The 15,050-nt window shown below is 38.1% G+C and overlaps 4 protein-coding genes across 7 annotated transcripts; 1 reads left to right on the top strand and 3 right to left on the bottom strand.

Annotated features, from left to right (window-relative positions):
* LOC109713619 (NDR1/HIN1-like protein 13) lies at window positions 369-1,419 on the bottom strand. The gene has a single exon (XM_020237767.1). The coding sequence runs from the start codon at window positions 1,353-1,355 to the stop codon at window positions 570-572; it is 786 nt and encodes a 261-aa protein (XP_020093356.1). The 5' UTR covers window positions 1,356-1,419; the 3' UTR covers window positions 369-569.
* On the bottom strand, window positions 5,325-6,263 carry LOC109713616. The gene has a single exon (XM_020237765.1). The coding sequence runs from the start codon at window positions 6,223-6,225 to the stop codon at window positions 5,527-5,529; it is 699 nt and encodes a 232-aa protein (XP_020093354.1). The 5' UTR covers window positions 6,226-6,263; the 3' UTR covers window positions 5,325-5,526.
* LOC109713615 (G patch domain and ankyrin repeat-containing protein 1 homolog) lies at window positions 8,372-14,478 on the top strand. Of its 4 annotated transcripts, XR_002217135.1 has the most exons (5): window positions 8,377-8,497; window positions 12,502-12,555; window positions 13,088-13,189; window positions 13,812-14,010; window positions 14,138-14,478. XR_002217135.1 is itself a non-coding variant. In XM_020237764.1 (4 exons), the coding sequence occupies exons 1-4, from the start codon at window positions 8,426-8,428 to the stop codon at window positions 13,941-13,943; spliced, it is 360 nt and encodes a 119-aa protein (XP_020093353.1). In that variant the 5' UTR covers window positions 8,372-8,425; the 3' UTR covers window positions 13,944-14,478. The 4 variants fall into 4 exon arrangements, 3 of the variants coding, with proteins under 3 accessions (XP_020093353.1, XP_020093351.1, XP_020093352.1); XM_020237764.1 differs by lacking the exons at window positions 12,502-12,555; window positions 13,088-13,189 and adding exons at window positions 8,596-8,649; window positions 9,154-9,255 and having other exon boundaries at window positions 8,372-8,497; window positions 13,812-14,478; XM_020237762.1 differs by having other exon boundaries at window positions 13,812-14,478.
* LOC109713614 lies at window positions 10,005-10,918 on the bottom strand. Its single transcript, XM_020237761.1, has one exon. The coding sequence runs from the start codon at window positions 10,902-10,904 to the stop codon at window positions 10,209-10,211; it is 696 nt and encodes a 231-aa protein (XP_020093350.1). The 5' UTR covers window positions 10,905-10,918; the 3' UTR covers window positions 10,005-10,208.

The raw sequence follows: 15,050 nt of genomic DNA, 5'->3' as shown, positions 1-15,050 counted from the left end.
CCCATAATAGAAAGAAGCACGTTCTCCGCGTAGACTTTCGTATGGAATCGACATACGTTTGACTACTGGGAGGCAAAAAAAAAGATATTTTCAGTGCATTAAATAACGTGGTGAGAATTACTATGTATTGTCCATTTAGTCCACTTGCTTATAAGATCAAATTATGACAAAAATATAGAAAATATATTTCTTTTGTATACTAATTAATATATACAGGATCAATGTTACTTAATATGCTTCTCTCTTGTTAACTCCATTACGGTACGTCAAACTTTCCCAGTTTTTTTCTTCAGCCCATTACGGTGCATCAAACTTCATCGTTCCGTGCTCCAATAGACGACTAATAAGTTGCGCATAATACCATATAATAATAATAATAATAATAATATCAACTATTATACGCATAATAACAGTACCTACAATACACAGCATCCGATCGATGTGCACTACAACCGCATAACAACAAGTAAACAGCCCCATCTCAAAAAACTCCTACGTATACTAAAAAATAATAATAATAATAATAATAATAATAATAATAAACACATAAATCATCGTAGTAAACCATCTCATACTTTCAATCTAAACTTGCAGCTGCTGCTCTTGATCCTGATCTGGCTGCTGGCCGTGAGGCTATCGACGACCAAACTGCAGCGGACTCGCGACGTGACCTTCCACAGCCTCAGCCCGCCGAGCTTCAGGCTGACGGGCACGTCCCCGCGGAAGTCGATGGGCACGGCGCCCGTCTGCTGCTGCTGCTGCAGCGCGCCCATCTCCGCGCTGCCGAGCTGCGCCTGCCCGCTCATCGCCACCGCCACCACCGTCGTGTTCTCGTGCCCCTGGTAGAACGCCGGCCACGACCCCTCCGACAGGCTGTACCCCGAGTAATACACCCCGAGCCGCGACCCGCTGTCGTAGTAAATCCCGATCGCCTTGTTCGGATTCTCCGCCGTCACCGTCACGTCGAAGCTGGCGCGCGCGGTCAGACTGGCGTCGACGGAGAAGGCGGTGATCGACAGGCGGTCGACGGAGTACTTCGGGAGCTTCGGGTCGAAGATGAAGTACAGCGCGGCGAGCGTCGCGGCGATGAGGAGGACGAGGATTACGACGACGGCGACGGTCCAGCAGATGCACCTGCAGCAGCAGCTCCTGCCGCTGCGCCGGCGCTTCGGGGGAGGGGAGAAGACGACTGGGAGAGTGCGACGGAGCGGCGCCGGCGGAGGTTGGAGTTCTGCAGGATCGCCTTTTTCCGATCGCGACGATTCGCGCGGCACGAGCGGCGCCGACGCGCGCTGCTGCTGCTGCCGCTGCTGCGACTCGACGTCGACCGGATGAATTCGCTGGTTATCAGCCATGATTGATATTTTTCTTTTTCCTCTCGCTTTTTTTTTTTTCTTCCTTTCTGTCTGAAAGAATTAATAAGGTCTTAGTTTATAAGAAAGCTCGTGTAGTAATGTGCTCTTGGATGGGTGTTCTAGGGCGCGGTGTGGGCCCAGTTTTTTCTTTTATTTATAAGCTTTTTTTTATTGGGATTCGATGTATGTGACGAGTGGAAGGGGTTCGGAGGAGTAGTTGTGTGTTTCGTTTACACCTTCTCCAGCGTCCTCTCTCTCTCCTACCTAATGCAGCTTTTATATGTCCGGGGTAATTAATCTAACACACCATAGCAGTTTTTGGTTTGAATATGCGTAGTAACACGCCTATATATACAAAGATATATATATATATATATATATATATATATATATATATATAACTCGATGAACAACAGATGGGATAGTTTTACGTTTGAAATTGTCGTCATCAAATATTTTGTTTCTATACAAATTGAAACGTGGAGTTGGTGCCAGCCGCGGAAACTAATAAAATACGGGGAAAAAGTATTCCACTTTCAAGTTAGATATATATTTAATTTGCTATTAATTAATCTTTATTTATAATCATTTCACTTTTCTTCTTATAAATCATTGTTCTTGTTACTGTTTAAAAAGAGTAAAGCGTTTTCAGAGCACTTATCATAAATTTCGAATATCAAATTTATTTAATTTAAAGATTGGAGAACCAATCGAAATTTTCATAAAACTTGAGAGCTTTTGAAACAATCATAACTTGCAAAAAAATTAAGCCAATAAATGATTAATAATTTTAATATTTATATATAAAGAGTGTTTTCTCTTGTGTTCCTAATCGAGACTAAGTCGTAAGAATCAAACAGAAAAATTAATACTAAGCACATCTAGAAGCCTAATACGATTTGACAGATAAAAATCCCGCTCTAACACCAGATAATTAAAAATTTTATTGCTCACTTAATTCTTTAACTAGTATTAGGAATAAACATATATATTTAATATTTTACAACCGACCGTTCCTAACATAAGTGGTAAAGAGCTTTGTGGTAGATACTCGATCGAAATTCCAAGTTCGAATCCTATTGATTCACATTTATAGTTAAGTTTATTTCTAAATAAAATAAACGTATCGATTGAATATATAAAATAAAATAAATTTTATTCAGATCTCTACAAATGTAATGAATGATACCATATAAAATTTAATTTTTATATGTTAAAACATCAAAACTTTATTTATAACGGCTTGTAAGTTATATTATATATCAAAAATATATAAAATAAGCGTGGGATTTGAGGAGGCTACGTTAAGTAAGAATAATAGTGCGGGAAAAGCGTGGCATTAATAATTAGTCAATGACTTGCGGAAGCTTCCAACGCTTTGCTTCTGTGTTGGATATGTTGACCCAAAAGAGGTGCACTTTTAGTTGGTGTATATATGTGGGTTTTGTCATGAAAAAAAAAAAAAATTTATTTTTGAACGTTTTCTTCGGACACACAGAATATAATTTTAAATTAATAAACAAGAAAAATATTTTATCATCACTAGATAGTAGATAGATGTTATGGATTGTATTATTAATTTCATATTCCAAGCATTTAGAAGCGTATACGCAAATTAAGCCAGAATTTTAGTGTTGTGTATGGTAACATATTAAGAACGTATGTATATAAAGATATTATTATAAACTATCATCATAATATTAAGAAAGAATAAACTTGACATAATATATACAATATTAATCATTTGAGAAATGATTCGGTACTTTATTATTAAAACAATAAAATAGATCTTAACTGTTGATTAATAGAGGATAAAGATGTAATTTTAATATTTAGCAGGTAAATGGGTTACATCATTCGAGGTTATTTCGGTAATTAAACTATACAACATTTAAAGAAACTTTTAATTGATATCCTAAATTTATACATTAATTTGCACTAATTTAGAAAATTGATTGATTTACCCTAATTTAGGCATTAATTTACGAATTTAGTTTAGAAATTTACGAATTTTGTTTAAACATAAAAATTAGAAAGATTAGGATTACTATTCAGAAAAAAAAAGTTAGAAATTTGAATTCGAACCCGATTAACAATTACAAAATCTATTTCCGAACTCGACGGATTTCAAAAATCCATATCTAAACCCGAAACTAACCAATTTTTCGGAACCCAAAACCAAATCCAAACCGGAAGACTGGAACCCGAAATAATTATTTCTTTTTATCATATTTCAAAATATTTTATATTAAATTTAAATTTTTAAAATATAAATTCAAATATAATATTAAACTTTATATATGATTCGGGTTGGATTCAAGATGGATATAGAAAATAATCCATAGTTGGTTCACAAAATAATCTCATGTTCTTTTTGTTAAATAATTTGAAAATTTTCTTATATGAAATACCAAATATGAGAGGAAAGATAGAGAGAGAAAAAAGAAATAAAGAGAGAATAAAAATTTTAATAATATAATAGAGATAAAATGACTAAATTGCTTGTGTATTAAAAGAAAAAAAATATTTTTTTTTGAGGTACCTGTTGATCGGTACCTTTCCTAAAATGACCTGCAATAACAAATCATAATTTTAAAAAAATTAAATCTGTACCGTTGAGTGGGAGTGAATGAACGATAATAGAAACAAAAAAAAGAAAGTATAGGAGCATTACTCTAATCATTTTCCAATAAATCTTGCAAGGAAAATAATGTGGTAAACTTAATTATCAAGCCAATTTAAAAATATTTGTAATTTTAAAAAATCACAACATCAAAGAAGTGGTTGCAGAGCTGATTTTAACTGAATTTATTTTTTTCACTAGAGTAAAATCGATATAATAAATACGATTCAAAAGATAGATAGAGCAACGGATATTTTATTGGACGGCTTTCATATCAAGGAGACAAGTGAATGAGACTCCTTTTGAGCACAATATTCAAAAGGTACGAGAAGAACATATCAACATATTAATACATCAACATATTTATGTTTTCGTACTCACAACTGTACGTGTATGATAACATGGTATATAGAGGAGAAACAAAACAGTTTGGTGATAAAATGGGATAAAATAGTGGCTAAAATTACAAAATACGAAAAATTAACATCCTTTTGAAAATATATTTGCAAAATGAGCAAATTATACTTTTAAATGTATATTTATTTGTATATTGTTCAGTGCTCATCCTTTTTCCCATTTATTGGCCACCACCATAGATATGAAGTGGTTGCCCTTTCACTGGCTCTCTCTTTTTGACCATAAGCAGCTTGGGATGCTTAAAAAGTCCATTATCGTTTAGCAAATTTATGTGTCAGGTGGGGCAGGTGATGTGACCATGTTGAAAATATTGTTTGACGAAACCATAACTTTAATAATTTACTCAATTTAGTACAAGTGACCCAAATTTTCAAGCCCTGCTCCCTATTAATATAATTTAATTTTAAAGAGAGTTTTCTTTTTATTAGAAATAATAAACAAAACGAGTAGCATGCTATCTATCACTTAAAAAAAATAAATAAAATAAACTTAGCTAAAAAAGTGAATCAACTAGGATTCAAACTTGGAACCTCAGGTACCAATCACCGAATCCTTTGTCACTTGCGCGAGAAACGGTCGGTCACTGTTAGAGCGATAAACGTTAGAATCCAAGCTAAATACGCACAATTTATGTTAATTGTGTTTTTCTGCAGATAATAATCTAGTATACTTGGAACATTATAGTTTACTTGTGCATTTCGATGAGAATTACAAACGGGTCGGGTTATAGCCTATCATCAGGCCATATCGGTCCGTGAAAATGGTGAGTTCTTAGCCCAGCCCAATCGAATGTCGCACTACGACCCAATTTACCTCCATGCAACATTAATATTTATTAATATTTCAATGTTAATAAAATGAAATAGATATTACTATCATACTATGGAAATCTTTTGGATAGGGTTTCGGTCCCCATAATGGGCTTTGAAATTATGGGCCAAACTGGGCCTGGTGGTCCTTTTACGTAATCCGAATCCATGTTACGCATACTCCTCCACACTGGAGAGCTACCGCATCAAAATTAAATTAAGAGGTCCTGAGTTCGAGTCCCGCGCATACTGAAATATTCGTCTTACTTTATTGAATCTTAATTAGTTAATACAACAAATATACTACCAGCCATTTGCCATATTAATTTGCTGCATACATGGCCTTGTAGTCGCTCCAGAGCTGGTCGACGCTCTTGCCCAGCAGCTGCACGAAGAAGCCGTCGCTGTAACCGTTCTTCATGTCGGCGTTGAGCTGCGCGACGAAGCCGGGCTTGAGCCCGTCGCAGTAGTCGAGGAACCGCGCGGTTACGTCGTAGCCCTGGTCCCACCGGTCCCCCTCCCCGGCCTTCACCCAGTGCGCCGGCGCGTACCCGGCACGCAGCCGCACAAAGTCGGCGATCCCCTCGATCAACCCCCCCGGCGCCGCCCCCGCCCCGTCCCACTGCCACACGTGCGTCGTCTCGTGGTACAGCACCCCCGTGATCTCCGTCTTGACGTCGCCGGAGTACCCCGCGATGTAGCCGGCGCTCACGTGGATCGCGCTGTCGACGGTGTACGCGACGACGCCCGACTCGGCCGACGAGAACGTGTCGACCGAGGCCGTCACCAGCTGCACGTCCTTGCGGTCGGCCGCGGAGGATTGCTGGAACGTCGACCATATGAAGTCAGAGGCCGACGAGAGCACCTGCACCGTGTAGTCGATGCCGATCTCGCTGGCGAAGCGGTCGCCGCCGGGCGTGCCCGCCGCGTTGTTGGTGGCCTGGAATTGGACGTCGGCAGCAGCGCAGAGCGCTGCGGCGGCGGCCAGGAGAGAGGCGAGGAAGAGAACAAGCAATTTCATTTTTATCTCTGATCACTTGCACTACTGCTAATGCAATTAGCATGCGTGAACATAAAGAGTATCTATGTAGATTAATTTATAGCCAAAAAAAAAAAAAATTGGTGTGGTTGACTTGGACTGTGACTTGGACCGGGTCATAGTTCCCCGTTCCATATGATTTATTAAGAGGTTGCTTAAATTAATGACACGAATCCTTTCTCGTTTTAGCTAATAAAAAAGATTGGTCGATTCTACATACATTGTATGATTGGAAACGCATAATTGTATGAGCTATCATCATAATATTTAATTGTGGTTTAAAAAAAAAGTTTAAGTTGCTATCATTGACCATGCTAAAAGACAAGCCAAATTCCAAGTGGAAACGCATAATTGTATGAGCTATCATCATAATACTTAATTATGGTTTTAAAAGAAGTTTAAGTTGCTATCATTGACCATGCTAAAATACAAGCCAAATTCCAAGTGATGGCCGGCCCAACTTGTTCCATCTAAGCTTTTCAAAATCTGGCACACATAATAGTTTTTTATTTTATTTTATTTTATTTTTTTTGAGAGAAAGATAAATAAGACGCTACTCGCTTCGTTTATTTTATTTAGAAATAAACTTAGCTGATGAAGATGTGAATCAACTAGAATTCGAATTTGAAACCTCGGATACCAGCCACCAAGCCCGTTGTCACTTACCGGCCGGTCTGACACACATAATAGTTTCCTCCAATTCAAAGTCGACAAAATTTGACAAGTAGAATAGTGAAAAAGTTTTTAAAAAAACTTTGATGTGATGTTGTTTCTAATCTCTTTCCATAAAAAATAAAAAAAAATGGTATTTATACACTAAAAAAGTAAACTAAATATCTTACCATCTCATCCAAAGTTTAAATGGTCGATAAGATTATTGGATGGAAAGTTGTTAAAAATAATGCTTTTTTTTGTAAAAATTATCGGATAAAATTTTATTAGATGGTACTGTATTGTATGAGTAGTTTGATTGTATATAGTTGTAACTGTTCTATAATTATAACTGCGTGTATAAATTTAAATTCGGTGTTTGATTTAATACATATGAATTCGACTGTAGTTGAAATTGCATGAGAAAAGCTAAACTACAGCAGTTAGGGGCCGTTTGGTTGAATGCAGTTATAAAAACAGTGTAGTTGGAAGTACATGCAGTTACAAATACTGCAGTCATAACTACACCTAGTCTATTTAGTTTTATACAGTTGCAACTGCTGCGCTTATATTTCTTCTGTTTGGTAGGCTGCAATTAATATTTGTATTTGTAAATTCTGTCAATTTTTAGATAGAAAGATGAGACTACCTCTTCTGAACATAGCATAATCATGAGATATTTTAATTATTGATTAAAAATTTTATATCCATATATAATTTATATATTATAAAATTATGTATGAATTTAATAAATTTTAAATACAAATATATTATAAATTTTGGTCAAAACAAAAATTAAAGTATTATTAAACTAGCAGACTAGAAAAAAAATGAAGCGTATGAAAAAAAATTATTGAACCCTAACAGATATTATTAAACTCTAATACATTTTATAATAGGTATTCCTGGAAAAAAAAAGTTAAAAAAAGAAGCGTATAAAAAAATTTATTGAACCCTAACAGATATTATTAAAATTTTAGCAGATTTCATGAATATGTATTGTTGAAAAAAAAAGTTTCAAAAAAAGCGTATGAAAAAACAATCACACTTTATTTATTTTTTTAATGGGTAAGCCGATTCCGGCCAAACTGTTGCAGTTGGTACTGCAACCAAATTGACTGCAGTACCAACTGCTGCAGTTGGGCCTTCTCGTGCAGATGCAATTGCTGCAGTTGGGCCTAACTACACCAAACCAAACAAAAATTTAATAGATGCATGCGTTTTCAACTGCAATTCAGTTTGAAATGCATGCAACCAAACAGTCCCTTATTAGAGTTCTGTATTGTAGTGTTAACTATATATAATTGTAATTGCATATAAATTTCAATTTGGTATTTGATTTGATGCGTTTGAATCCTAAAAACTAAACTGGGCCGGATTCGTGAAATTATGGGCCCGGCGGAATAAGCCCGCGATCGTGGGCGAGCCTAAATCGGATTCGGATTCGGACCCGATCAACACACCGAGTTCGATAATTCTCTAATAACAAAAAAGATCGAAGCGACACCGCCCCGATCAAATTCCCAAAGCGATGGAGACGACGACGATGGAGGCGTCGAGCTCGTGCTCCGGAGCGATCGACTCCTCCAACATAGGGTTTCAGGCTCGCATCCTCTCCCCTTCTTCTCCAATCTAGGGTTAGGGTTTTTTTGGGCTGCTTCTTGTTCTCGGTTGCTCGATTAATGTCGAATCGTTTTGCAGATGCTCAAGAAGTGCGGTTGGAAGGAGGGCACCGGGCTCGGCGCCTCCGAACAGGTTAGGGTTTCTTTTTTTTTCTTTTTTTTTTTTTTGGGTTTCAGTATAATTTCCGATCTTTGTGAATTGTTTGATTGAGAATTTGAGTATGATTAATGTAATTCCAGGGCTTTTCCCCAATTTCTGCTTATTCTTGCGATGTTTGATGGGTTTGCTAGATTTATAGTATCGAAATTATGTGCTTTTGTGCTTGCGATGGAACCGTGGGTAGTGATACTAAGTTTATGAGGGTAGAGAAACATTGTATGATGAAATCGAGATAGTTCATCCTCGTAGCCATGGTGTCGGATGATCAAAAGTAGAATTTAATAGTTAATTGAAATTTCCTGTAGTATTCTTTAATTGATAAGAATTTTGGTGCATTTCAAGGTCTCCTGTTGATAATAAACGATCTTATGCAATGGGGCTTTTGCCACTTTCTACTGATAATTGCGAAGTATTACAGTGTTGTTTCACTTTTTCATCTAAATCATGTACTGATTTTGTTTTGCTTACGCGGAGCAGGGAAGGTTGGAACCTCTGCAGACTCGCGTAAAGAAGAATAAGCGCGGTTTGGGTGCTGAGAAATTGAAGAAAAAGGAACAGCGGAAAGATCCTAGTTCCAAGGTGCGTACGTTCCTTGCATTGAATATCACTTTTCTTTTCTTTTTTTTGCTTTTATAGGCATATGCATGCACTNTGCACAAAGCTTGTATTGTCTAAAAAATTTTATTAGTATGAGTTTATTTACAAGTATTTTTATTTACCTATATACATATATTATTTATTTATTTAGCTATTTATTTATTTATTTATTATTGTTAATTTGTGGGTGATCCTATCCCTCACCAACTGCTGCAGTTGGAACTACGGCCAATTTGGATGTAGTTCCAACTGCAGCATTTGGACCTTCTTGTGTAGTTGGAACTGCAGCAGTTGAACTCAACTACACTAAACCAAACAAAGGAATTGAGGCTGCACGCGTTTGCAACTGCACTGCAGTTGCAAATGCGTGCAACCAAACAGCCCCTTAGAGCGATAAACATTGGAATCCAAGCTAAATAGGCGCAATTTATGTTCATTGTTTTTTCTTGCAGATAATAATCTAGCGGTATACTATAAACATTATAGTTTACTTGTGCATTTCGATGAGAATTACAAACGGGTCGCGTTGTAGCCTATCATCAGGCCATATCGGTCCATGAAAATGGTGAGTTCTTAGCCCAGCCCAATCGAATTTCGCAGTACGACCCAATTTACCTCCATGCAACATTAATATTTATTAATATTTCAATGTTAATAAAATGAAATAGATATTACTATCATACTATGGAAATCTTTTGGATAGGGTTTTGGTCCCCATAATGGGCTTTGAAACTATGGGCCAAACTGGGCCTACTGGTCCTTTTACGTAATCCGAATCCATGTAATGCATACTCCTCCACACTGGAGAGCTACTGCATCAAAAGATTAAATTCGGAGATCCTGAGTTCGAGTCCCGCGCATACTGCAATATTCCTCTTATTTTATTGAATCTTAATTAGTTAATACAACAAATAAACGACCAGCCATTTGCCATATTAATTTCCTGCATACATGGCCTTGTAGTCGCTCCAGAGCTGGTCGACGCTCTTGCCCAGCAGCTGCAGGAAGAAGCCGTCGCTGTAACCATTCTTCATGTCGGCGTTGAGCTGCGCGACGAAGCCGGGCTTGAGCCCGTCGCAGTAGTCGAGGAACCGCGCGGTTACGTCGTAGCCCTGGTCCCACCGGTCCCCCTCCCCGGCCTTCACCCAGTGCGCCGGCGCATACCCGGCACGCAGCCGCACGAAGTCGGCAATCCCCTCGATCAACCCCCCCGGCGCCGCCCCCGCCCCGTCCCACTGCCACACGTGCGTCGTCTCGTGGTACAGCACCCCCGTGATCTCCGTCTTGACGTCGCCGGAGTACCCCGCGATGTAGCCGGCGCTCACGTGGATCGCGCTGTCGACGGTGTACGCGACGACGCCCGACTCGGCCGACGAGAGCGTGTCGACCGAGGCCGTCACCAGCTGCACGTCCTTGCGGTCGGCCGCGGAGGATTGCTGGAACGTCGACCATATGAACGAGGAGGCCGACGAGAGCACCTGCACCGTGTAGTCGATGCCGATCTCGCTGGCGAAGCGGTCGCCGCCGGGCGTGCCCGCCGCGTTGTTGGTGGCCTGGAATTGGACGTCGGCGGCAGCGCGGAGCGCCGCGGCGGCAAGGAGAGAGGCGAGGAAGAGAAGAAGCAGTTTCATTTTTAGCTCTGATCACTTGCACTACTGCTAATGCAATTAGCATGCGTGAACATAAAGAGTATCTATGTAGATTAATTTATAGCCAAAAAAAAAAAAAAATATTGATGTAGCATTTGTGTTGGGATCGAGTGGAGGGGAATTGGGGTGGTTGACTTGGACTGTGACTTGGACCGGGTCATAGTTCCCCGTCCCATATGATTTATTAAGAGGTTGCGTAAATTAATGACACGAATCCTTTCTCGTTGTAGCTAATAAAAAAGATCGGTCGACTCTACATACATTGTATGATTGGAAACGCATAATTGTATGAGCAATCATCATAATATTTAATTGTGGTTTAAAAAAAAAGTTTAAGTTGCTATCATTGACCATGCTAAAATACAAGCCAAATTCCAAGTGGAAACGCATAATTGTAAGAGCTATCATCATAATATTTAATTATGGTTTTAAAAGAAGTTTAAGTTGCTATCATTGACCATGCTAAACACAAGCCAAATTCCAAGTGATGGCCGGCCCAACTTGTTCCATCTAAGCTTTTCAAAATCTGGCACACATAATAGTTTTTAATTTTATTTTATTTTATTTTTTTTTGAGAGAGAGATAAATAGGACGCTACTCGCTTCGTTTATTTTATTTAGAAATAAACTTAGCTGATGAAGATGTGAATCAACTAGAATTCGAATTTGGAACCTCGAGTACCAGCCACCAAGCCCATTGCCACTTGTCCTAGGAACGGCCGGTCTGACACACATAATAGTTTCCTCCAATTCAAGTCTACTAAATTTGACAAGTAGAATAGTCAAAAAGTTTTTAAAAAAACTTTGATGTGATGTTGTTTCTAATCTCTTTCCATAAAAAATAAAAAAAAGGGTATTTATACACTAAAAAAGTAAACTAAATATTTTACCATCTCATCCAAAGTAAAAAAGTAAACTAAATAAGATTATTGGATGGAAAGTTGTTAAAAATAATGCTTTTTTTTGTAAAAATTATCGGATAAAATTTTATTAGATGGTACTGTATTGTATGAGTAGTTTGATTGTATATAGTTGTAACTGTTCTATAATTATAACTGCGTGTATAAATTTAAATTCGGTGTTTGATTTAATACATATGAATTCGACTGTAGTCGAAATTGCATGAGAAAAGCTAAACTACAGCAGTTAGAGTTCTGTATTGTAGTGTTAACTATATATAATTGTAATTGCATATAAATTTCAATTCGGTATTTGGTTTGATGCGTTTGAATCCTAAAAACTAAACTGGGCCGGATTTGTGAAATTATGGGCCCGGCGGAATAAAGCCCGCGATCGTGGGCGAGCCTAAATCGGATTCGGATTCGGACCCGATCAACACACCGAGTTCGATAATTCTCTAATAACAAAAAAAGATCGAAGCGACACCGCCCCGATCAAATTCCCAAAGCGATGGAGATGACGACGATGGAGGCGTTGGGCTCGAGCTCCGGAGCGATCGACTCCTCCAACATAGGGTTTCAGGCTCGCATCCTCTCCCCTTCTTCTCCAATCTAGGGTTAGGGTTTTTTTGGGCTGCTTCTTGTTCTCGGTTGCTCGATTAATGTCGAATCCTTCTGCAGCTGCTGAAGAAGTGCGGTTGGAAGGAGGGCACCGGCCTCGGCGCCTCCGAACAGGTTAGGGTTTCTTCTTCTTCTTCTTCTTTTTTTCTTTTTTTTTGGTTTCTGTATAATTTCCGATCTTTGTGAATTGTTTGATTGGGACTTTGAGTATGATTTATGCAATTCTAGGGTTTTTTTCCCCAATTTCTGTTTATTCTTGCGATGTTTGATGGGTTTGTTAGATTTATAGTATCAAAATTATGTGCTTTTGTGCCTGCGATGGAACCGTGGGTAGTGATACTATTGCAGATTCTATAATTCCAGTTTATGAGGGTAGAGAAACACTGTATGATGAAATCGAGATAGTTCATCCTCGTAGCCGTGGTGTAGGATGATCAAAAGTAGAATTTAATAGTTAATTGAAATTTCCTGTAGTATTCTTTAATTGATAAGAATTTTGTTGCATTTCAATGTCTCCTGTTGATAATAAATGATCTTATGCAATGTGGCTTTTGCCCCTTTCTACTGATAATTGCGAAGTACTACAGTGTTGTTTCACTTTTTCATCTAAATCATGTACTGATTTTGTTTTGCTTACGCGGAGCAGGGAAGGTTGGAACCTCTGCAGACTCACGTAAAGAAGAATAAGCGCGGTTTGGGTGCTGAGAAACTGAAGAAAAAGGAACAGCGGAAAGATCCTAGTTCCAAGGTGCGTATGTTCGTTGCATTGAATATCAGTTTTTTTTGGCCTTTATATGCATATGCATGCACTGCTGCAATATCAGGTTCTATCATTATCTTATTGGTTTTACAAACTTCAAAAATGGAAATCAGGGAAATGTGAATGTTCCTCAATTTTTCTATAATTTGATCTTATTAAACTGTTATGGTTTATAATGTTGGAGAAACAAAGGTACAGAAGATATGCAAGTATGCAATCATCAGTAGAATATTAATCAACATTCGGATTGGCAAGCCCCTTTTTGACAATTACATCACCACGAAGATGTGCTATAGAAATCTTTTAGACTGTCTTTCGCATTAAGTTATCGTTGTTCCCATTTTCCCCCCTTTTAATCTTTTGTTTTGTGTGCGTAAGAGAGAGAGAGAGAGAGGTTTGAATTCTTTTCACTTTTGAAAGTTGAAGCAAATTAATTTGGTCCAAAACTCTATATTTTTCTTTCCAATGTGCTACGGATTATTATCGACTCATCGTTTCCATTCATTTCATGCTCAACTCAAAAATTCTTACTACTGCTCTGTAACCAATTTCCACTCGCTGTTATGATACATGAGGATGAACTGAATGGTATGCATGCTTCTATTTTTAGGACTTGAAGCCCAAGGAGAAAACTAAAGCGGTCTCTAAAAGAATGAGGAGGATGCAAGAAGAAGAAAAGAGAATGCAAGAGAAGGAATTCGAACGAGCTTTCTTTAGGGAGTTTTGGCCGGATAATGTTTAAAGTTTATACTACAATCTTAATGCGCTGCCGGCTTGCACAGAGAGAGTTGATGGGGCACTCTGTACAGGTACTTGGAAGTCTTCCTCTTGATTAGTTGCTGATGATTTCGTGTAATGTAGGTTGTAATTTGTAAGATGGATAAAATTAAGCTTCGTTCCTAATCCACCGGGACTGGGAAATCAAACTTTAATTAGTGATGCAGAGAATAGCTTGCAGAAGGTCGATTATATGAGGCTGGGCGATGTTCCGCATTGTGTATGCTGAAGAGGCAGATTTTAGTCATGCAGATTTAGTTCTTGTCAGATTAAAAAGTTTGAAGAGGCAAAAATAACATCAGATTTGGTTTCTGCAAATGTAAATGATTCTTTCTTTTCTCTGTTTCTGCAATGCAATTCAATTTTCCCCCCTCCCCATAGAAGTTCTAATTTCTCTGTCCTCCCAAAAGGTCCTTTTTTTACCCCCCTCATTTTCCTCTCCTTGTAAATTTGTTGTATTTTGCATTAATTGGATTAATTTGTTGTAGATTTTACTTTTACCGGAAAGCAATAGCTGTACAGTGATAGCTAATCATAACAAAATCATGGATGAATGATAGGATCCTGTTGGCATGAAACTTTGGGCAGGGAGGGTTCATCCAAATTGTCCTGGAGAAACACTTTTATTGGTGCTATATATATATATATATATATATTTTGGAAGAGAGAAATAGGTAGCACACTACCCGCTTCGTTTATTTTATTTAGAAATAAACTTAGCTGGAAATGTGAATCAGTTAGGATTCGAACTTAGAACCTCGGATACCAACTACCAAATCTTTTGCCATTTGCTTTAGAGACGGTCGGTATTGGTGCTCTATGTTAAGTGAAAAACAGAAAGTATATATATCACTCATCTGCCAAAGCAAAACAAAGCAGTGAGCAGTAAATAAACCTCCCAGATTTCCTAGGGATAATGTTTCTTTTAAATGTTGTTTATGCGGCCGCCTGTGGAGATTTATAGTAACAGTACATAAGGGTGATGGGTGATATTGTGGGTACCCTAGTAGTGACACTAAATATAAGAATAATGATGATATCATTCAGCTCTGTTTCTCAGTAAAGGCAACAG

Source organism: Ananas comosus, linkage group 8, assembly GCF_001540865.1.
Source record: "Ananas comosus cultivar F153 linkage group 8, ASM154086v1, whole genome shotgun sequence".
In the NCBI taxonomy this organism is placed as follows: Eukaryota; Viridiplantae; Streptophyta; class Magnoliopsida; order Poales; family Bromeliaceae; genus Ananas; species Ananas comosus.
Note: the sequence above shows the minus strand (reverse complement) of the source record. Positions and strands in the feature narration are given on the sequence as shown.